The sequence below is a fragment of the Furipterus horrens genome, unplaced genomic scaffold (assembly GCF_987537825.1).
Source record: "Furipterus horrens unplaced genomic scaffold, mFurHor1.1.pri manual_scaffold_2, whole genome shotgun sequence".
NCBI lineage: Eukaryota > Metazoa > Chordata > Mammalia > Chiroptera > Furipteridae > Furipterus > Furipterus horrens.
Window position 1 is genome coordinate 71701463 of NW_028327172.1, and position 23780 is coordinate 71725242.

Genomic DNA, 23780 nt, shown 5'->3' on the forward strand with positions numbered 1-23780 from the left:
AAAAATAGAAATAAAAAAAGATGAAATATGTAGACATTCTCATATTCCTGCACCCGTTGGAATGTCTTATACCCTTGCTGTAGTTCATGCACCCCACTTTGGAGAAAACTGATGGAAGGGTAAAGGCAGTATTCACATGCTCTATGTGTTTTGATCATTGACTGTATCTCCTTGCTTACCATTATGGTAGTGATTTAAGGTTCACCGTAAGTTCAGCTTAGGTTCATGCTCCTGATCTGAGGCCTCTACGGCCATAAGTGAGTCCAAGCATCCCCCCCCAAAATAAAATACCTGAGGTGTGACAGTTCAGTTATGCCATGGCATGGGCTGATTAGTCACTAATTCATCGTGATGTCTTATTTAAGGGGAACTTGTGGGCGATTATTAGGGATCATGGCCCTGAAGCAAGAACCAGATGTCGTTTATGTTGGAACTAGCTAGAAACCCCCAAGTTAAATGGGCCGGGTCTGAGAAGAGGAGTCCGTATTGGGTAGGTTACTGGTTTCACAGAGGTAGGTAGATCAAGGGACCAATGGTACCTGCTGGATAGTCTTATTGGTATGGATTAACGTAATAGAATGGTGTATGTCCTATTATTAAATGTATGTACTCTAGTACAACAAACAATTGGTAGTATTACAAGAATATTCACGTGTACAAGCAGTTAATGTTAATTATACATAGTATGCATGTCTAGTCAGGGGAAGAGGCCCTGGACTTTTTCAGAGAATGCAATGCACCCCATCTGAAATTAGATGGGAAGCAAGCAGGCTTAGGGTGGGACCCAAGCTAATTCACTGTAGAGGTATTGTAATGTAGGGCGAGTTCTCACCTTAGGTCCTTAAGGCAACTTCTAGGGACCTCAGATATGACAGGCAAGACTGCAGGAGTGCAGCTCACTTCCCCCAAGGGCTAAGATCCTCAGTAACTGAGCCCGTACCTGGCTTCCTGTGTGGGCAGTCTTAGCCCACTGCAGTTAGTTCTACCTTCATTTTTCTCCCTCACCGAATGCAGTAGCCTCTGCCTGTTAATACATCTTTTTTCAGAGCCAAATTCTCTTAACCCTTTACCTACAACTTTTTTCCATCACTGCACCACTGTGGGCACTTGAAAAATAAGCTTGTCATTTCATTAATAATGTGCCTCATAGGAATTCGCTAGTAATAAGACAAAGAAATTGGGCCCTGGCTGGTGTGGCTCAGTGGATTGAGTGCCAGCCTGCAAACTGAAAGGTTCCAGGTTCAACTCCTAATCAGGGCACATGCCTAGGTTGCAGGCCAGGTCCCCAGTTGGGGGTGTGCGAGAGGCAACTGATTGATGTATCTCTTGCACATCGATATTTCTCTCCTCTTTTTTCCTCCCCTCCCCTCTCTCTAAAAATCAGTAAATAAAAATACTTTAAAAGACAAAGAATTTGCTGTAGCACGATTCAGTCTTAATACATAGATACTCTGATACATTTAATAGAAGAACATCACATAGTATTTTGTCATCCACTTTCCTGTCCTTCCGAAGAGCAAATGGGATATCCTTACCCAACATTATCATAAATGGAGGTCACAGAACATACAATGGATAACTTCTCAGGAAATAACTGATGTTATATCTAGGAGTTGGATACCAATATATCAGAAAAGAATTCTAACTAAATCAAAAGGACAACAGGGAAATGTTTAATTAAAAAATAATTGGGCATTAAATTAATTACTAACTAATCATAATTCTTTTTTAATTTTTTTGTTCTATTACAGTCGTCCCATTCTCCCCCATTACTCTCCCCTGCCCGCCCCCACCCCGCTCATAATTCTTTAGTATAAACTTCAAGATATGTTTTTTTTTTAAGTGTGCCATTTATTTATTTCTTATTTATTTATTTATTTATTTTTAAAGATTTAATTTACTTATTTAGAGAGAGGGGAAGGGAGGGAGAAAGAGAGGGAGAGAAACATCGATGTGTAGTTGCCTCTCGCACACACCCAACTGAGGACCTGGCCCTCAACCCAGGCGTGTGCCTGGACTGGGAATTGAACTGGTGACCCTTGGGTTTGTAGGCTGGCGCTCAATCCACTGAGTCACACAAGCCAGGGCTAAACTTTAAAATATCTGAAGAAAATATGTGAGAAATTATGTACAAGAGGACATGCTTTAAAAAAGGAGATTCATGGTACTATGTCCTTCACTTTGTATTTAAAAGTTAAAAAGGAGGTAATAACAAACATTTGTGTATTCACATCCACCTTAGGAAACAAAGCATTACTAATACAGTTAAAGCCCCTTTGTTACTCTTCCTAGTTCACATCCCTCCCTCCTTCTAGAAATAACCATGACTTATCATTTCCATGTGTTGCTTTTTAAATCAATCACCTATTGTGAAATAGAGCACCCCAAAACTCACAGATTTAAAACAGCAATCATGCATAGGAAGCATGAAGCGTCGGTGGGTCCCAGGGGTTGGCTGACCTAAGCTGAGCTTCTGTTCTCTCCAGATACTGGCTGGTCTAGCAGTCCTTCACTATCTTGTCAACTCTTAGTACTTTCTAGGAAGTATTTTTATATTTTCCCAGCTTTTAAAATTACTTTAAAAAAATAAAATTGTCTTTAGTTAGATGATTTGTCTAAGTTAGTTAATCCACTATTACTGGAAATAGAAATCTTAACATTTAACACTAGCCATTGGTTTTTCCTTTTCTGCCAAATGCTATTTCATAACTTCTGCCTATTTTTCTACTGGGTGTTTGTCTTCCTTATTGATTTGGAGATGTTCTTAATGCATTCTGAATACAAGCTGAATTTCATCAGGTATGTTCTGAAAATATATTTTCCCAGACTGGTGGTCTGCTTTCTTCCTTTTTGAGCCATAGTTTAACAAACAATACCCATGAGTCATAAAGATATTCTCTTATACCTCCTTCTAACACTTTAAAAAATTTTAACTTTCACATTTAAGTCTTTAATTGACCTAATACTGAGTCCAATCCAATTTTATTTTTCCATATTAATAACTGGTTGTGGCAGCACTATTTGAATATTTTCCTTTCTTCATTGATCTGTGATGCCACATGTCAAAAAAATGAGGAATATACAGATGTGAGGATCTGTTACCGGCCTTGGTTTTCTGTTCTGTTGATCTGATGGTCCATCATTGTGCCAAAATCACACTGCCTTACTTTTAATAAGTTTATACATTGTGATATCTATATATCAAATACCCCTGGCCTAGTTGTCTTGAAAAATATCTTTGCTTATCTTGGTCCTTTATGGCTATCTGATATATATTAGAACCAAATGGCGAGGTTCTATGAACAGCCCTACTGGGATTAGACTGGCGCTGAGTTGAATTTATAATTTTGAGAAGTTGATACTCTCATGAGATTGCATCTTCCTAGTTATAACTATTTTTGGCTCTTCTTTAAGTATTCAAAAGTTTTATAATATTATCCATAAAGGTTATATGTAATTTTTGTTAAATAAAAATATTGCTATGTTGATAACATTGCAATTGACATCTTTTTCACATTTAATTTTTGTTTCCTGTTAGTGTGTAGGAATGCAACCCATTAAAAATTTATTTTACCTTTAGCAACCTTTTTGAACTCAGTCTAATAATTTCATTATAGATTCTCTTCGGTTTTCTAAGAGGTCAATCATATTTTTGTTACAGAACCCCTGGGCTGCTCCAATTGAAAACAAACCCACGGGCTCTTTAGTCAGGGGCCCGATTGTCCGCCGCCAAAATTATAACTCTCAATACCAGAGTTTAGTGAAAAGAAAAAGAATTGTTTATTTAACAGTTACATAGATTTAGTTATTTGCGGATTTCTGTTGTTAAGTCTTATGTTCTTTAAAACACCCATAAACACATATCCTTGCCTCCCCCCCCTACCAAACCTGGCTAGTTTTAGAAAAGTCAGAGAAACCCTTTCCCTACTTTCCAAACACAGTTCAGCTTTACTAGTAGCTGCCAATCATTCAATTCTGATTGGGGAGACCTCGTCTGTGTTATGGGGTCCACCAGCTTTTATCCAGAACCTCGTGGATTCTCAGCCTCCTTGTAAACTGCATAGTTAGTCCTTTTGTAATCCACATGGTCAGCCTCAGCCTCAGTCAAATCCGCACAGTCAGCCTGGCTAAAATGTCTGCCGCTTATTTTTAAATCCCTGACTAAGTTCTCTGATGCAGTGGGTGCGGTAACCAGTTCTGACCATTCATAGACCCTCACGCAGGCTCTGTGTGCTTCTTCCATACCATCCCTGTTCCAAGTCCCCTCCCATCTACCTGAGGCTTTGGATGCATTAAAGCCATTTTGCATAAAAAAGACACTAACCACCAGCCTCAGGCAGGTGGAGGCATTCTAAAAGCTGCTTTCTTCTCCCCATCCCCCAGCCGCAACCTGGGGATTTTTGGACTCCCCTGTTTCTGTAACATTTTCTGTTAAAAAGTTTATATTTTTCTTCCTTTTCGTTAATTACACCTAGTTTTTCTTTCCTGTCCTTTTTCCTGGTTGAAACACTAATGGTTAATGATACTGGGCATCCTAGTCACATTCCTAATTTTAAAATGAACATGTCATTAACATATAATTTTGTCACTATACAGGGTGGGGCAGAAGTAGGTTTACAGTTCTTGTATTATTTTCATGTGTGTGTGTTCTCAAGAGAATCTTCTTGTAGCCTCCTTGCTGTTTTTGCTCTTTCTTGAACAAAGCAAGTTCTCTTCTGCCTCTGGGGCTTTGAATCTGCCAGAAGGATATTTTTCCAAATAACTCCTTGCCTCACTCTCTCATTCTTTCAGGTCTTCGCTCAAATGTCTCTTTATCAGAGGTTTTCCGCAGTCTCCCTATATAAAATGTGTAATATAGACTCTGATTCCATTTTTGATGTTTGACTGCTGACAGCTATAAAGCCTTACCCCTTCTGCCCCACGTTTGGACCTGCTGATAAGAAAGTGTGGGTACTGTTTCCTTGGTCACCTGTAGGAAATTCAAATTGCGTGCAGAACCATCACTCTGGCCCCCCACCCCTAACCACCATGAAAAACCCCCAAGCCAGTTTTCTTTCCCTGTTCTTTCAAGCCATTTTTGAACTTGCTTGGGAGCTGCCCAGCTTTTCCCAGAAAGCCTTATCATGCAAACAGTAAACCTTTCATGCGCGCGCGTGTGCGTGCATGCGTGCATGTGGGAGAGTGAGTGAGACTTCATTAGTCTCAACATCTGAACCAAAATTTGGATGGGGCGTTCATTCTGTTTCAGTGTAGGATGGCCACAATAAAATAGCATCTGCCTTTATAGTCCATTTAATGATCTATTTTTCTTCATAGCACTTATTATTACCTGACATATTATATAGTTGCTTATTATTTGTCTTCTCTAGTATATAAGTGATTGAATGATATATCCCAGCATCTAGTGAAGTATCTGGTGTAATCATCCACCCACTCATTCATTCAACCAATATCTATTGAATGTCTCCTTCAGCCAGGCACTGTTAAAGGCACTTGTGCTATAGCAACTATAGCAGTGATCAAAGCCCTTGCCCTCATTGTGCTTATGTTCCAGGGGGCAGAGTTGGTATTCAGTACCTATTTGTTGAATGAATGAATACTAATACTATTTTTGTCTGGAGGTAGAATATTAAAAAGAAACACAACATTATATTATGAATATATTATTTTTATTCATTTTTTGCTACAAATCAGTGCTTATTTAAATATAATAGTTAGTAATTTATACTCAAAAGACATGTTATAGCTAACATCCAAAGAAGACAATCAAAAATATTTTTGAAGATTTATTATGTGCTTAGTACTGAAGAGCTCCTAAATCTGCACACTGTTGGCATTAGTACATTAGAGAATTAATTTCTGGCTAATGATTATAAAAGAACACTGAGGAAAATTTCAACCATTATAATCAGTAAGAGGATAATTTTATATTTCTTGAACAGTGGTCACGTTTAGCAATAGCCTCACTTAAAAATTAAAATACATTGTATACCCACTTCAATGTGTATTTTGATGCTGTTTCTTTTCCATTCTTGCAAGTAACCAACAAAGCACAAACTGCTTCCAGTTGGAAATCCAAACAAAGGAGGAATCATAGCTAACCATCTAGTTGCTAATGCTTGTGAAAGGCAATTTGCAAACTCTGAATAGGATTGAACTTCACCAAAAGGAGTAAAGTTCCTCCCTCTGACCACCTTATTCCATGAGAAAAGTGCATTCTGACTTCTAAAATGGATTTATAAAATCAATACAAAGATTCAACAACTATCAGAGTTTCCAACACTGATTTTTCTAATATCCAATTAGCAGTTTTGAGACTAATTTGAAAATTTTAATAATTGAAACAAATATAAATTATGTAAAAATAATCACATGACTTCAGGTCATGTTTATATTTATGGTATAAATGTAAGACTGATTTTTAGGATAAAAGTATAACGAAGAACATCTCCTTTATGTATCTTTGTTCCCAATAAATCTTTTCAGATAGATCTATGAAATAACATAGCGTAATTTCAACATACCTTTCATTGCAAAGGCCAAAATTATAGGGTTTAAGTAGCGAGATCATTTCTACTGGATTTTATATTTGTATCAATAAATGAGTTCATCGGTTAAGTAACTTAATCATTTCTTTTTCTAAATGCGTAGCAGTTGGTTTAATCTCGCCCAAATGAATGGGTCTCTGTTGGTTGATCTATGCGATAGAGAAACTCTGCAGGTAAGAAGTAGCCGAGGTACTCCACTGTATCTGGGGTGGTGTCCCAGTGGTAATGCCCACCTTCTCCATGATGGCTGAAACAGTGAGTGTGCTCCAACCGCAAATCAAAGCCCTAGGATGGCAGACAAGCTAGCTGTTAATACTCAAGCTATTTTGGACAGAATTTATTTGGGGGGGGGAGGGAGACCTTTTTAATTTATGTTATGGTAGTTTTTATTTTATTGTTTAAGTAGGTAATACATTAATATGATTCAAAATTCAAAGGATGCAGAAGGATATATTCAGTAAAGTATCTCTTGACATTTCTTGCCCTCACCACTCACTTCCTTTCCTTGCAGGCAACTAATGTAAGCAGTTTATTTCATATCCTTCCAGAAAGAGTTACTTCTAATTTTTTTTACTCAGATGGTAGTACTCTGTACACACTGTGCTGTACATTGTTTTTCTTCATTTGACAATATAGTTTTGAGATCTCTGTACATCAGATCATAAGAGTTTCCTTGTTCTTTGGCACCTATATGGTATTCCATTGTATGTGCATACCACTTCCCAACTGATGTTTAGATTATTTCCAATTGTTCAACTATTACACAATTCTGACATGAATAACCTTTTAACTGATCACTTTACACACTTAGGCAAATATTTAGGAATAAATTCCTAGACATGTAATCACTGGATCAAAAGATACTGCTAGCTAGTATTTTGGTAGATAATTGCTTTGAATTGGTCTATATTATAATATTTTCCCTAGTATATAGTATTAGAATATAAAGAACAGGATAATAAACAGCAAATAAAATGAGTCCTGTTGTGATTCTACTATTTAATAACATGACTTTGACTATTATTTTAAATGACTGTGCCTTTATTTTCTCAAAGGTAAAATCTGCTCTGCCTAACTCAGGGTTGTTTCAAGATAATTCTAGGGACTATCCTAGTTCTTAAATAACAACACAAAAAGTGTCTAATTCTAAAAAAATTTCCTAAAAATCATTGTGCTATACTGCAATATAAAAGACAGACTTACTGGGTCTTTGGAGACAAAAACTGGCAGACAAATCAAAGGAGCCTTCATCTCATAAAAATGCAACCACTTGTTCACCTCTTCATCAGAGTTCAATGGGCAGGACGAAAATTCTGGAGGCTACAATAAAAAATCATAAAACAGGTAGACATGCTGAACATTACTGAGAATTAAAAGTTTATATTAAGTTAAAAACTCGAAGCCTTCTTATACATTCTACTGACTATTTTTGGCATCAAAAGAAGTTTTATACCTTAGTTTTCAAAAGGATCACCAATCAATGTATGAATAAATAAATGAAGGAATGAGTCTATTACTATATTTTTTTTCATAGCCTCTCAGTTTTCCTGTGAGTATATCCTTATACTAATCTTACATGTTATCCTATAATACACAATACTTTATTATTAACTACATTTACTAAGATGTGCATTAATTTTCTAGAATTTACTCAACTGAAACATCTCTCCATTTCCCCTCCCACCACTCCCAAACCCCTGACAACCAGCACTCTACTGTTTCTCTAATTGGATTTTAATCTTAGATTCTACATATAGGTACTATCGTGCAATATTTGTCTTTCTATGTTTGGTTTATTTCAATTAGTATAATGTCCTGTAAGTTCATCCATGTTATTGCAAATGGCAGGGTTTCCTTTTTTTCCCCCTTGCTGTTTTCATAACTTGGCTATTGTGAGTAATGCTGCAGTGAACATATAAGTGCAGATATGTCTTTGAGATACTGATTTCGTTTCCTTGGGGAAATATATACATACACAGAATATATGTGTATATATATATAGTTGCTGAATCATACAGTAGTTCCATTTATTTGAATTTTTTGAGAAAACTTCATACTGTTTTTTCATAATGATTGTACAATCCTATAATCATTTGGTGTTAAAAATAGATTTATCTTTAATTCTATTGCAAATAATTTGGAAAATTAATTAAATAGTTCCACAAATGTGTCTTTCTTGGAAGGATCAACTGACATGCCATTTAAAGCTGACAGTATAAAAAACTATTAAAACAATACATTTTCTAATGGCTTTACTGATAAAATAAAAAAAGAAATTAAGTTGTAATCACTTTTACACTTCATCCATTCATGATTCATACACCTACCAAAAATTATATTAAAGGTCCTGAATGCCCTAGGTCTGTCTTCATATAGTATTCCATGCTTAGTGTCTTACAAACTTAATATTTAGCCCGTAGATTACAATTTTAAACATGAATTCTTTCCCTAAAACTACAACCATCCTAATAGCAAAGTCTATGTATTGACTACGGGATTCTGGCAGTGAGAATAATTATAACTTTCTCAGGCTTATACTCACATTTATCTTGATCTTAAAAACAAAGACATTAAAAGAAAGTTCTAATATCTTGACATGAAAAAAAGACTAGCTAGATATCATCACACAAAATGACTTACAGTATTGTTTGTCATATAAATTTTAAAGTAATACAGTCTAGTAAAAGGATTTATTCAGGGTATCTTTAAAGGTAGAATTTTCAGTGTGCATTAAAAAAAATCCTTAATATCTTAAGCACATGCACATGCGCACGCACAACCCCCCTGCCCCCCAACAAATGCAGGTACTCACACCTCCACGGCCCTTACCATAATGTGAGTCTTCACCTTTCCCTTCTGAATCACAAAAGTACCTCCCATCCCTACAGGCTTATCTCCATAATGTTTTTCAAGAGTCTGTCTCATGCAAGTTACAAAGTTAAGTTTTCCAGTTCTTCTTTTGGCTTTCACCTCAATGACCTAGAGAAGACATAAATATGCATACCATTGTCCTAAGGTGCAAAATTTTATGTGTATAACTACCAGTGTGAAACATATAATCTAATGCTATCAAGCAAATATTCACTTGTTTGCTTAGGGCACCCAAATATGAGCTGACGTATCACAATCCTCTGTAAGTCTTAATAATATAGATTATATATATGTTATAGATCATTTACTCTAATAATGTCTTATTCATGCTTTCTTGGACTGAGAGTTATAGCTATATCCTGCAGTGAACTCTAGATATTATTATATGTCAAGATGGTCTAAGGTTGAGAATTCCCTGGCTGAAAGGGTGTTGCTTACTATGTATTTTACTTAACCTCAATTTTAAATGAGACTTCCACTCTGCCTGTAGTACTTTCTGAATCTTCTATCACTGGATTATTTGATTGCAGGGGAGGGGAAAATGATTACGTTTTCTTACATCCTTTAAAATTCTGGACATAGGTTTCCTTCACTTTATTAGGTATTTTTACTTCACTACCTCATTTCTCAAAGTAGCTTAAGTAGCGATCTGTATTTATAAAATCTAAGAGTTCTCACAACTGCTAAAACTGAAATCATAGTTTTGTTTAATAACAGGAAGTAAATCTGAAGTGAGGCATTAATTTTCCTTACCTCCTTCTTGCTACAGTTTTTTTGCTACCATCATTTCTAAATATTTCAATCAATGTCTGATCAGTCAAGAATGAACAAATTGCATATATACTAATTATAGGTAGACATTATCTACTATCAGCTACATGGTTCATCTCTTTGACTAATTCACTCCCCATATGAATGTGCTTTTACCTTTTAGTTCTCAGAAAAAAAGAGTATTGCTTACTAAATATTATTCTTAACCTCAATTTTAAATGAGTTTCACTTTACCTGTAGTACTCTCTGAATCTTTCATAACTGGGTTAATCAGCTTTGATTTAGGCACTTTGGATTTTCTTTAGAAAACCATATTTATGGAAATAGAAGTTCAAATTTTTAGCTGAGAACTTTTGAAGAAACCTGTGTTTTTTATGGATAAAATCACCTTTCCAGGCTGGCCCTCACTGGCAAAAAGATTAGCCAGTAATGCACACCCAAAATCATGGTATTTCTCACTGTATTTCTCTAGTAGGCACCCTCCATCTTTAGGGTTAATGGAGGCAAAGTAACTTCCATTCACAGGAGGTTTGCATTCACTTTCTGTCTGAATAACTGGCATAAACTGAAAAGAAAAGTAAATAAGGTAAAATTAGTCAATCTTCATATGTCTCTCCAAACAGGTATCTTGAAAAAATGTGACAGAGTTTTATTCTATACTTTAAGACATTTTATTTAAAGATCTAATAAGAAAACATGAAATGTGAACTATTTGATTTTACATTCAAAACAAAATGTTAAAAGATATACAAACATCCCAAAACTGATGAGCCCTGGCCAGGTAACACATTTGGTTAGAGGGCCATCCCTATACACCAAGGTTGCAGATTTGATCCCTGGTCAGGGCACGTACAAGAATCAACCAATGAATGTATAACTAAATGGAACAACAAATCCAAGGGTTTTTTTTTTTTTTCTCTCTCTCTCTGTAAAATCAATAAATCAAAGATTTTAAAAACCTGAAAAAACATTTTACAAACTGTTTATAGTACTTCTTATAGTGTTCCTATTAAATTGTAACATTTGCTTTATTTAAAATGTCTAATTAAATTTCTCTCCTTCTTGAACACTATGCAAATAATATGGTTTTCTGAAAGAACATGTATAATTAGCCCTGACCAGGTTGCTCAGTTGGTTGGAGCGTCATCCCATACACCAAAAGCCCGAGGGTCCGATCCCTCATCAGGGTACATACTCAAGTTGTAGGTTTGATCCCTGCAACCAACCGATTCATGTTACTCTCTCTCATCAATGTTTCTCTCTCTATCCCTTCTTCTCTCTCTAAAATCAATAAAACACATCCTCAGGTGAGGATTTTAAAAAACTTGCAGGATCATTAAAAAATAAGTAAAAAGAACTTGTATGATAACTGACTAATGATCACATCTGTAAAGGTTGTGAGAGAAGGGGCGGACTGAAAAGATCCCTCACTCTCCTATTTATGAGATGTGAAGAAACAGCAGTATTTTTATGTTGGAAATATATTGACATTCACAGTAATAGATATGACCTTTTGTAAATAATCATACTATGGTGCAGGTTCCTACTATTTGGTCTGAAAAGAGTTGGGGGTGGTGTTGGCTAGATCATTAAATATTCCATTCATCTTCTTATTGAAAGCTGATCTCATACTAAAGGCAAAGATATATGGAGAAGCTAGGAATCCCCTCGACATATAAGGATTAAAATGTTTCGCACTCCAGATCCCCTGCAGATCTCAGTAGGACTCATCTAAGACTGAGTGTATATATACCCTAAGAAAACCTGAAATTAGAGGTTAGTGCTCCATTACAGATGCACCAGCTGGAGCATGTGCTGTACTTCAAGTCTGTATCAAATAGTAGCAAATTTGTAGAAAGACATGACATCAACCATTTACTATTCAATTAGAAAGTAAGATTTCTGATAGGGAGGTAAAAGGAAAAAAGGCAAACCAAATGTCTAATCAATAAAATAATTACATTATATCTATATATATATATATACATATATGTGCTGACCTCAGAATTGAACCCAAGAGTCTGAAAGGGGCCTGCCCCCGCTCCAAGAATAAAAGCTCCAGGAAGCTTGATTTCTTTTGCAATCTTATTTAGATCATAAACCTATATAAGAGGAAAACAATATTATTTAAATCATAACTTATACAAATTCCTTGGTTTACTTTTATTACTGAGTCCATCAACATTTCCTTGCACACTGGCCAATGATCTTCTAATAAGAGGAATTGACCCAAATTCCACAATCTTCATGTGAATGTGAAGAGTAAAAGTACACTTACTTTTTTTTTATTTACAAGAGGCAATAAGTAAGGTACACCTCCTACTTCTGCAATTCTAGTTTTCCCACAGATGCCTAAAAAAAAAAAAAAAAAAAAAAAAATCTTAAAATAAGCAAGCATTTAAGATAAGTACTATAAAATGCCAGAAGGCACTAGTTTAAATCATTAATAGAGATAACTTTTTCATTGACATAGTTTTACAAATAACATAGGTTGGAAGACACATATAGCCAGGACCCATGTCCTATTCTAACTACCTGTGACTCTACTATTGTCATAGCGAAGCATGATGATTTAGTTGGTAGCATAAAGGTAATACAAAGTTGATTATGGGACAAGGGCTAGAAATGGGGCCAAAGCTTGGATTGGATGAGGTTTCTAGAACAGTGGCTCTCAACCTTCCCAAATGCCGCGACCCTTTAATACAGTTCCTCATGTGGTGACCCCCAACCATAAAATTATTTTATTGCTACTTCATAACTGTAATTTTGCTACTGTTATGAATCGTAATGTAAATATCTGATATGCAGGATGTATTTTCATTGTTACAAATTGAACATAATTAAAGCATAGTGATTAATCACAAAAACAATATGTAATTATATATGTATTTTCCGATGGTCTTAGGTGACCCCTGTGAAAGGGTCGTTTGACCCCCAAAGGGGTCGCGACCCACAGTTTGAGAACTGCTGTTCTAGAATTTAATTTCTAGTCTATAATTACTTAATACTTTAAAAATCTGGGGTTTTTATTTTTTTCTCGTGGGTGAGGAGGGGTTTAGCTAAAATTGTATTTTAACTTAAAATATTTGTCTCTGACAAAATATAATATTAATTCTTTATTGGATATCCTCTTGTCAAAGTTGTTTTTCCTAAGGTTATTTATAAAAATGACAAGTAATTAGAGATAAACTTCAGATGCTAGGAACTTCCTACTTTTTAAATTAACATCACAAGCACAGTGTGTTCGCAGCCGCCGTCGCTCTCTAACGCCAGCGCCTCCTTCAGCTCACAGAGCTCCAGCCGAAGGAAAAGGGGGGTAACTAAAGAGGTCTCTCTACCATGGCTCGTACAAAGCAGACTGCCCGCAAATCCACCGGTGGTAAAGCACCAAGGAAGCAACTGGCTACCAAAGCCGCTCGCAAGAGTGCGCCCTCTACTGGAGGGGTGAAGAAACCTCATCGTTACAGGCCTGGTACTGTGGCACTCCGTGAAATTAGACGTTATCAGAAGTCCACTGAACTTCTGATTCACAAACTTCCCTTCCAGCGTCTGGTGCAAGAAATTGCTCAGGACTTCAAAACAGATCTGCGCTTCCAGAGTGCAGCTATTGGTGCTTTGCAGGAGGCAAGTGAAGCCTATCTGGTTGGCCTTTTTGAAGACACCAACCTGTGTGCTATCCATGCCAAACGTGTAACAATTATGCCAAAAGACATCCAGCTAGCATGCCGCATACGTGGAGAACGTGCTTAAGAGTCCACTATGATGGGAAACATTTCATTCTTAAAAAAAAAAAAAAAAAATCTCTTCTTCCTGTTATTGGTAGTTCTGAACGTTAGATATATTTTTTCCATAGGGTCAAAAGGTACCTAAGTATATGATTGCAGGTGGAAAATAGGGAACAGAAATCAGGTATTGGCAGTTTTTCCATTTTCATTTGTGTGTGAAATTTTTTAATATAAATGCGGGGACATAAAGCATTAATGCAAGTCAAGATGTTTCAGTGAACAAGTTTCAGCAGTTCAACTTTATAACACTATAAATAAACCTGTTAAAATTTTCTGGACAATGCCAGCATTTGGATTTTTTTAAAACAAGTAAATTTCTTATTGATGGCAACTAAATGGTGTTTGTAGCATTTTTATCATACAGTAGATTCCATCCATTCGCTATACTTTTCTAACTGAGTTGTCCTATATGCAAGTACATGTTTTTAATGTTGTCTGTCTTCTTTGCTGTTCCTGTAAGTTTGCTATTAAAATACATTAAACTATAAAAAATAAAATAAAATAAAATCACAAGCATAGCTAACATCATTACACAGTGAAGTAGATATAATTGCTCTGTTTCTTCAGCTGCACAGAGTAGATGTTCACAGTTGTTTTAGGGATTTTGTAAGTATTTTCCATGGGATCAGCAGAAATTACTCATGGATAAGACTCTTTACCATAAGTGACAGTAATGTGGAAGTTTAGAAAAACTATTAGAGGACTATTTTAGTAGTCCTGGGAAAAGATAAGTAATGAGCTAAAAATGGTGGCTTGTAGAGTTGAAGAAGAGGAAATTAAGAAAAGAACAAAGAGAGAATAGGCAACTATGGTGAGGTAATGAATGAAATTTCAGACATGCTGACCTCAAGTTTCCTAGGCTTATATAGGTGGAGATGCCCTGTATACAGCCTGGAATTACTGACTGACAGCTAAGAAAAAAAGACTAGGTGAGATGTACAGATTTCAAAGTTGTATCTGAATAGTAATTAAAACCACAGGAGTAGGTGGAAAAGCCAGAGAGATTGTACAGAATAAGAAGAGACTGAGGAAAGAATTCTGGAAAACATCCAAATTTTAGAGCCTGCTAGAAAGAGAAAGGAATCAGGAAAAAACGAGGAAGAAAGAACATCATGGAGGTAGGAAAGGCACCCAGAAGGAAGAATCAAAAGAACAAAGGAAAGAGGAGAACCAAGGGGAGAGAAAATGTGAGGTAACAATGGGCAAACAGTATGAAATAGGTAGAGATCAAATACTACTTGTAAATATACCAAGGTCATTGGAGACTTGAACAGACCAGTTCATGTAGAAAGTGACTCACTATTTTATAAAAGGTCATACATACATTATCTGGCTTCCTTAGCATTGTAATTTAAAGACTCTTTTTCAAATTATAACCCTCTAGATGACGGAATTAAGAATAAACATTTTTTCCTTCTCCTTGTACCCTTTGTGTTTCCTGATTTTTATTTTATTTATTTATTTATTTATTTATTTATTTATTTAGTGGGGAAGAATGTATTAATCTTATAATCTTATAATTGTAAGAAACACGGCTATAAAAAAGTATTACATTAAATGCTTTCAAGGTGTGAAGATAAATTGCCATCTGGCACACAAAACTTCTAGAATTTATATGTATACTTAAAATCAAAGTTTGTTTAAACTAGAAAGACCCCTAAAAGAACATTTTACACTCTACCCGCCTCCACACACACACAGTGAAGCCCAGATGTATTAATTAGCTTACCCAGGGTAATGAAATGTGAATGTGGCAGAGAAAGAACTAGAGTTCAGAACTTTCATATAAAACTACTTTCTAACAAAGATGACAATTGCATACTAAAAGAGTGAATGACTGTTAGTGTTTATCTTCAAATTTTTCATCACAGTAGGATATAGTGGGAGAAGGTTGGATTTTAGAAGTAGACCTATATTTGAATCCTGCTTATGATTCACAATTAGCTTACTTAGCTTCTCTGAGGTTCAGTTTTCACATCTATAAACTGGGACTAGTACTCACCTTGCAGTGTTATAAAAATTAAGACATCAAATATAGGTACCTATCATACTCTCTGACAGATTTACTCACCCAATATTAATTTTACTTTAATAATAATTAATAATTAAGTGACTATTCTCATTTTAAACACTGGCTGGATGATCACTTGGCAAATCTGTTGGAGGGATGTAAATATTTAATAGATTATTCAAATATGAGGCTTTTAAGTTCTATTCACATCTTGAATAAATAAAAACAAAAATTAAACTAAGTTTCCATTAACAGTCACTTGAGCAATTAAAAACAAAACTCTCATTTAATAGCAAGGGTTCTAGCCTACTGAATTTTTATTGTATAATCTGTGAAAGTTACAAAAGTATATAAAACACAAGGATACAAAATGAAATTTGACCAATATAAGAACACAGTGAGCACAGAAATTAAGCACAATTTAGTCTAAAAGTTGGGACAAACTCCACTATTTGTATATATTTTTAAATAGTTACTTAAAATAATTCTGGTTTCAGAAAAAGATCAGGACTAAAAAAAAGCTAATTGCAAAAACTGCTTACCTTTTACAGGAAAGGTAAATGGCTCCTCAGTCAAATCAGGGCAATCAACCACAGAAACCTGGACGTCAGCAAAGTTATGCTTTAGCCCCTTCTGCAGAACTAATAGGAAACAATGACCTAATATTAGATAAGAATTTGTCACCACATATCAAATCTTTCCTCAACTTTTTTGTGTCACACTTTCGACTTAAACTTGTGTAATTAAAAAAGAGGGGGAAATGACCTTACTAATAAATACATGTATAATTTGACATTAGACACATAATTAATCACAAGATATGTAGACTAAGACACATAAATACCAGTATAAATCATAGTGATTACAAACTACTAAGGAGAAACACTGCATTCAGGTGAGAACTACCTTTCTTTTGGGGAGAGAATTCCAAAGACCTATTGAAATATAAATGTTTAAACTGATAGAAAGTAAGCAATTACATGTAACAACCCCTCAAAGTTTATGGATTGAGCAAAAGAAGCAAGACACAAGAGTATTATATACAATATGATTGCACTTATATTTATTTCAAAAACAGGTAATTAAGGTGAAGGAAGTGAGAACAGTGACTGGGAAAGTACACGAAGGAGCCTTCGGGAATGCTGGAAATATTTTATATTTTGATCTTGATGGTACTGACATGGGTTAAAATTCATCAAGCTGTGCACTTAAGATGAAGTTAATATTGTTATATTATAATTCAATAAAAAAGTTAAGAAGCAAACAGATGTCTCAAAGTTATAAATCTGAGAGCAATATACTTTTAAGGATGAAAAGTTCTTATAAACAGTTCTCTAATCGTAGTATCAGCCATTAGTTAAAGTCTTAAAGAATCAGACTCTAAAAACAGAAGTCATCCTAAATCTAGCCTTAGCTGTCACATCAGGGAAGACAGAAAGACTAACAGAAAAGAAACACAAGCAAAGAGTACTAGCAATACAAATTGTTTATGAGCTGCCATTCAATTGAGAAAAAAAAATTGGAAGGTCTAAGAGGAGAGCTACAACCAAGTAAAACGTGAGTACGTAAACTTCTTGACTTCAACCTTGTCAAAGGGACAGAAGAACTACCAGGACAGATAGATACACTTTGAGAAATAAGGGTAGGTTTTACAGTTACCATCAGAATAGAACCTAAAGGCTGTCTAACAAATATTAGCATTCTGACAGGCTATTCAGTTTTGGATTAATACTATTCCGGTCTTCATTTTATATTCCTATTTTTCTTTTTTCCTTTTTTGCTCTAGGAAGTTTATTTTTATTTTTTAAGTATATTTTATTGATTATATTGTTACAATAGTTCCAATTTTCTTCCCCTTTGCTCCCCTCCGCCCAGCAATCCCACCCCCCTTAGTTCATGTCCATGGGTTGTGCATGTAAGTTCCCTGGATTCTTTTTTTTTTTTTTTAATTATCTATCTCCCCTCCTAATTAATCTTGTGAACTGCCTTAAATTCTTGTTTGAACAAGGTGGAATACATAAAGTACATGCAGACAGTAAGCCAGTAAGTTCATTGGCAGTTTGTCATATGGGGTGGGGAATAGTATATCGGGAACCTGATTAATACGCCACAGTAGGTTATATATTTAAAAAGTATTGTAAATGGTAAAAAGTTATGAAAACAAAATTGTGTAATTCTTTGGGCAGTGCACACCCCTAAATCTTGGATTACTATATTTATTATCATTCTGTAAAATTGTTATCAAGAATCTTCAAATAGTGGGTTAAATTTTTTTGGAGGAGCAGAATTTTGAACTCAAGAAAAATAGCACAGAACAGATACTGAAAAGGAAAATGAATTCTGTATTGAATGTACTATTGTACAAATCATATCTTAGAATATTTTTATTTTTTCCCTTAAAATAGTTATTAAAATTTAAATTAGTATTTTATTTACCTCCAACAAGTTCCTCTAGACTTGGCACGTGAAAAGAGTACTCAGCACAGGCCATTTTCTTTCTTCTTTACTTGTGAGGATGTACAAATAGAACTATTGTAGGCTGATTATCATAGGAGTTCACAGCGCTCCGAGCACAAACAGCTGTTGTGCTGGAAATGAATATTACGAGTTCAGTTATATAAAGAGAGCAAAGGGCATTAGGTTTCTGTTCTCACAGAAAGGCAGCCACATCTTCTAGTATTCAATATTCCCAATAAGAAGATGCCCTTTTAATACTGATACTTTAAATAATTGATATTTAAAATAGACAAGAGGAATTGGCAAACCAAGAGAGCACATGGTTCATTCTCTTTAGTCATATATCTGATTGAACAGGTTTTTCTAGTGGTTGCACTAAGAAATATAGCTCCTGAAGCAAATAGTTATTAAGATTTATGAAGAAGTGATTAAATGGTTGTATATTACAGTGCAGGACACTCAAGTACTTTTACAATAGGTCATCTGTGTTTTCTACATTTGACATTTAGGCTGAAAATTAAACAAGTTTCTTAGTAACTGGCTTTTGAAATTCAAATTACTTTCATTTACAAATAAACATACTTTCTTAGTAAGCAGTTTTGTTTGTTTTTTAAAGATTTTGTTTGTTTATTTTTAGAGAGAGGGAAGGGGAGGGAGAAAGAGAGGGAGAGAAACAACAATGTGTGGTTGCCTCTCACGCGCCCCGAACTGGGGACCTGGCCCACAACCCAGGCATGTGCCCTGACTGGGATCAAGCTGGTGACCCTTTGGTTCGCAGGCTGGCGCTCAATCCACTGAGCCATAGCAGCCAGGGCTTAGTAAGCAGTTTTAGTGTTCAATTATTCTGATAACCTAACCAATTATAATTTGATAGTGTAAAAATGTATGCTAAGTATATTTTACAATAAGTAGGGATATATACACAGAAATTAGTACATTACCCCAAATGATCAGGTCGATGAAGCGTGCAAGCAGAAGGAGGTAAATAAAATGAAGGCAAAAGAAAAACAAAAAAAAACCCAAAAGTAATAAGACAGTCAGGGAATCTCACTCTTGGCCACCTGCAGCAAGGAAAAAGGCAAACTCTGAATGTGTCTCTAAGAGCACCGTTGGAGCTCTCCTTAAATTGTTAATGGAAAACCTCATTAATCTGAATAGCCTCTGGTACATGCTGACTTAGTAAGTGAAAAGTAGTCCTTCCGTATCACTCGAAAAATTCTTTCAAAAAAAGTTTCTTTTTAACTTTTCCTGAGTCACAAGTTTCTTAGAAACTGGGTTTTCAGTTTTGATGACAATTTCAAACTACACATCCCCCACAAACATGCTATTGCATACACTTAGGACTTGACATTTACTTCAGTACTTTATCAAATACCAATTTTTATTATCCTTTAATTAGTATGCATAATCGGTCCCCAAAGTCCTCTATAATTATAATTCAGTTATTATCTCGAACATATTTTTAAATTGAATAATCTATAATTGTTCAGGAATTAAATGTTTTAACTTTTTCTTTAGAAATAATTTCAGAGGGGCAGAAAACACATACAAATAATTCTTGTATACTCTTCACCTAGATTTCCCAAGCGTTAACATCTTAACATAATTTCCTTTATCATGTACCAGCAAGTACAAATTAAGAACATGTCAATATCTGCTCAAGGACAATAAAAGCACTCTAGATATTTCTTCTCAAGTTTAAATACAAATATATCCTAATTTTACATCCTTTACTATCTTTAAAAGAAGGTCAGTTTTTAAATTTTCTTTCTGAATAACTGGTTTAGAAATGCAGAACTTCAGGCCCGCCAACAGCCCAGAAGGCAGTGCGGTAGTGTGTGTTTAAGTGTGAGTGAAAGAGGGGAGGCTGAAGTTGGACCGATGAGAGAAAGGGATTAGACAAGTTCTAATATAAACTCGGGGTGGCTCCAGGAGGATAGCCATGGAGGCACACAACATTTACATTTCAGATTGCATTGCTGAGAGTCAGTGGCCCAGAAGTAGGGTCTAGATATGGGAATAGAAATAGGAGACGCATAAATGGAACTGCAGAAGAAAAACCCTAAAGGGGTGACCAAACTATGGCAACCAAGCCGATAACTTTTTTTTTTGAGAGGAAGAGAGAGAAACATTGATTTGTTTTTCCACTTATTTATTGCATTCATCGGTTGATTCTTGTATGTGCCCTGACAGGGGGATTGAACCTCCAACCTTGGCATATTAGGGTGATGCTCTAACCAGCTGAGCTACCTAGCCAGGGCCAAGCTATTCATTAACTATTCATTTACTACATCTTATGTACAAGTACTATATTAGGCAGTTTACACACATTCTCTCAAAACCTCTTACAATCATATTGATGTTCCTGTCATTTCTTAAGAGGAAATCACCTTGAGAGAATAATTGTTTACTTGACATCGCACAACTCTTGAAAGTGGCAGAAACAGAATTCAAACCAAACTAGTACATTGTAAAGCCAGAACTTATCACACATGCGAGTTACACCAGTGAAGGAATGACAAATTTCAGTTCACAGTAAGGAAGAGTTTGCATAGTGTGATCTTAAGAGCATTCAGAGTACCCCTGTGATTATCTGTTTGCTTTGTTTCCTCCCCCTAGACTGTGATCTCTTTTTTTTAAAGTAATTTATTTATTTGTTTGTTGTTTATTTATTTTTAGAGAGATGGGAAAGGAGAAAGAGAGGGAGAGAAACATCACTGTTTGGTTGTCTCTCACTTGCGCCCCCAACTGGGGACCTGACGTGCAACCTAGTCATGTGTCCTGACTGGGAATCGAACCAGTGACACTGGGCTCGCAGGCCGACGCTCAATCCACTGAGCCACACCAGCCAGGGTTCAGACTGTGATGTCTTTGAAGATAGAACTGTCTTTCTCATATCCATCTTCCATGAAAGAACAAAATTTAACGGAATAAATTTGAGGATTGAATTGGCTTTATCAAGAGATCCATGAATCAGCCCTGGCTGGTGTGGCTCAGTGGATTGAGTGCTGGCTTGTGAACCAAAGGGTCGCAGGTTTGATTCCCAGTCAGGGCACATGCCTGGGTTGTGGGCCAGTTTCCCAGTTAGGGGTACGTGAGAGGCAGCCACACATTGATGTTTCTCTCCCTCTCTATCTCCCTCCTGCCCGTTCTCTCTAAAAATAAATAAAGAAATAAAGTCTTTTTCAAAAAGAGAGAGATCCATGAATCAGGCAGCATCCCATCCAGCAAGTAGAAGGACACTCCCAGGAGTTGTACAAAATGGAAGGTTTTTATAGTCAGAAGGATGTGGCAGACAAGTTATTAACAAAAGAAAAGAAAGGATTATTTTTAGGCCAGGACCTCTTCTTTTGGAGTAAAAGGACTGGCAGGGATTTTATTAAGCATATTACCTCACTAGTTTTGATCGGGATATTCTAGACTGATTGTTTTAAAATTCCACCCTTGGGAGAGGCTAAAACTGCAATTAGGTTAGCTACTAAATTTTGGTTTGGTGACATGGCTTAGCAAAAGTGACTCCATTTTGCTTTGTTTCTTTTCTTTTCTCTTATTTGAACCCTTCCAAGTACCTAGTAAACAATGGACACCAATTCAGCCTTACTTATTAAATATCTACAATAACCCAAGGCTCTGGGACAGGGCTGGCTTTGTGTGTGTGCAACCAGTGTAGTTACACAAAGCTGAATGCTCAGACTGGCCCCTTGGTTTAATGCTCTGCTGTCATCTTGAAACTCTTAATTTTATATTTGAACTTGTGTTCAATACTGATAGGGCAATGGAGTATGCATGGGTTGAGAGCAGAGAGGTGCAATGTGCAGGATCACCAGCATTCCTAAGTAACCCCATTACATAAAGTATTTGTGAAGCTGGGTAAGCATGGAATTCTGGTGGACCCATAACCCATGGTGGTTTAGTGAGACTCAATGTCCCCGGATTTCACAGTTTTGGTAGAGTGTACATCAAGAAGTAAAATAAATATAGCTGAATTAGTTTTGTGCATTTTCCGCTGCTCTAGTAAGAACAGTAGTTGTATGAGTTATGAAATACAAATTGTGAAATTTCAGTAATTCTGCGTATGAGTGAAATGGTCTTATATTTGTATTTAAAACCGGCACTGCACAATATAGAGTGGCAAAATTCATGCTAATAGTTTAAATTTTAATCTTTTTTTTGAACGAATAGCAAATTAATGCTAATATTTCATAGCATGATCAATAATGCTATCAATAGTTCATTTTAAAATAATGTTATTAATTAAAACACCATGACCATTCAAAAGAGGTACTACAGAAAAAAGGAGACAGCTTATACTTTAGTATCTTTTCCCCTGATTTTTGAACAAGGGACACTGCATTTTCATTTGGTACTGAGCCTCACAAATTACATGCTCGGGCCTACTCCTAAATACGGCCATGGATAAGACATGCAACACCTGTCCTGGAGCTCACACTATATCAAAAACTGGAAATGCCTACAGGATTAGAATTTTTTGTGCCTGGAATTGTTCAACATTTGGAGCAAAATTGAGCTAAGAGACCAGATTACCTTCCAGGTCTGTCCAATCCCGAGATGACACTGGCCATAGACTAAGACTATCAGGTTTACTGGTTTATCATATGATGTAAGAGGTCTGAAAAATGGACAAATCAAACCAGCTCATTCCATTTTGTAACAACTTGGGTGAAGAAGCCCCACCAAAACTAAACTAGTTTGAACTTTTAAATTAATAGTCAGTAACTGTCCAGGAACCTAAGAGGAAAAAAACTGAGAAAAATAATTGATCTCTAGTGATATGTTAACCAACTCCTTCCTGGGAGGCTGACCCTAGTTTAGAGTGAAAGAGCGACCTAACAAAAGTCCAAAGGTGGCGAGGGAACTGGTATGCTCTGGAGTAACGCTGGCTTCCAGTACAAAGGTTCCATATTTTGAGGGCCAGTCAAAGCACGATCCTTTCACAGTTTTACACAAGAGTTTTGAAGGTAAAAGTAGACATAATCCGATAAAACACACTTGTCAGCACCCACCACCCCTGGATGCCAAATTAGCAAATGCGAGACCACCGGAAACAAATCAGGCTGAGTGGCCGTTTCCTCGCAGTTCACATCCATTCTGTTCACTTGACCCCACGATTTCTTTTTGTCATTTGCCAAAATGTTCTTGGCCTAACACTTACCTAATCTGTTAGGAAGGCAGCACCTGAATGCTGCTTCAATCAACTCCACCTCCTCCGGGTTAGGGAGTTCAGGCTCCGCCCGCTTTGAGTCGCTCCGCCCACCGTGGCGACCCAAACGGCGAACCCGTAGCCCCGCCTCTCACGTTCTCGCCTGAGCTAAATGG

At 36.1% G+C, this 23780-nt stretch overlaps 2 protein-coding genes across 5 annotated transcripts; one reads left to right on the forward strand and one right to left on the reverse strand.

Moving 5' to 3' along the window:
- Window positions 1-5773: 5773 nt before the first annotated feature.
- BKGD (beta-keto-L-gulonate decarboxylase) lies at window positions 5774-23680 on the reverse strand. 4 transcript variants are annotated; one of them, XM_090267848.1, is made up of 10 exons: window positions 23617-23680; window positions 19385-19504; window positions 18423-18574; window positions 16529-16627; window positions 12469-12542; window positions 12191-12292; window positions 10579-10755; window positions 9378-9527; window positions 7752-7868; window positions 5774-6833 (listed from the first exon to the last, which is right to left on the reverse strand). In XM_090267848.1, exons 3-10 carry the CDS (start codon window positions 18475-18477, stop codon window positions 6660-6662), a joined length of 948 nt encoding a protein of 315 aa, XP_090123974.1. In that variant the 5' UTR covers window positions 18478-18574; window positions 19385-19504; window positions 23617-23680; the 3' UTR covers window positions 5774-6659. The 4 variants fall into 4 exon arrangements, with proteins under 4 accessions (XP_090123974.1, XP_090123973.1, XP_090123975.1 ...); XM_090267847.1 differs by lacking the exon at window positions 19385-19504 and having other exon boundaries at window positions 23617-23674; XM_090267849.1 differs by lacking the exons at window positions 10579-10755; window positions 19385-19504 and having other exon boundaries at window positions 23617-23674.
- On the forward strand, window positions 13437-13955 carry LOC150018789 (histone H3.3A-like). The gene has a single exon (XM_090267846.1). It carries the CDS (start codon window positions 13530-13532, stop codon window positions 13938-13940), a length of 411 nt encoding a protein of 136 aa, XP_090123972.1. The 5' UTR covers window positions 13437-13529; the 3' UTR covers window positions 13941-13955.
- Window positions 23681-23780: the final 100 nt, after the last annotated feature.

Coding starts and splice junctions, on each gene's coding strand:
- BKGD (XM_090267848.1), bottom strand. CDS start 18,477: ATGGCCTGTGCTGAGTACTCTTTTCACGTGCCAAGTCTAGAGGAACTT. Junction 16,628..18,422: donor TCTAGAGGAACTTGTTGGAG/GTAAATAAAATA, acceptor GTTTCCTATTAG/TTCTGCAGAAGGGGCTAAAG. Junction 9,528..10,578: donor GTGAGGGCCAGCCTGGAAAG/GTGATTTTATCC, acceptor TGTCTTCTCTAG/GTCATTGAGGTGAAAGCCAA.
- LOC150018789 (XM_090267846.1), top strand. CDS start 13,530: ATGGCTCGTACAAAGCAGACTGCCCGCAAATCCACCGGTGGTAAAGCA.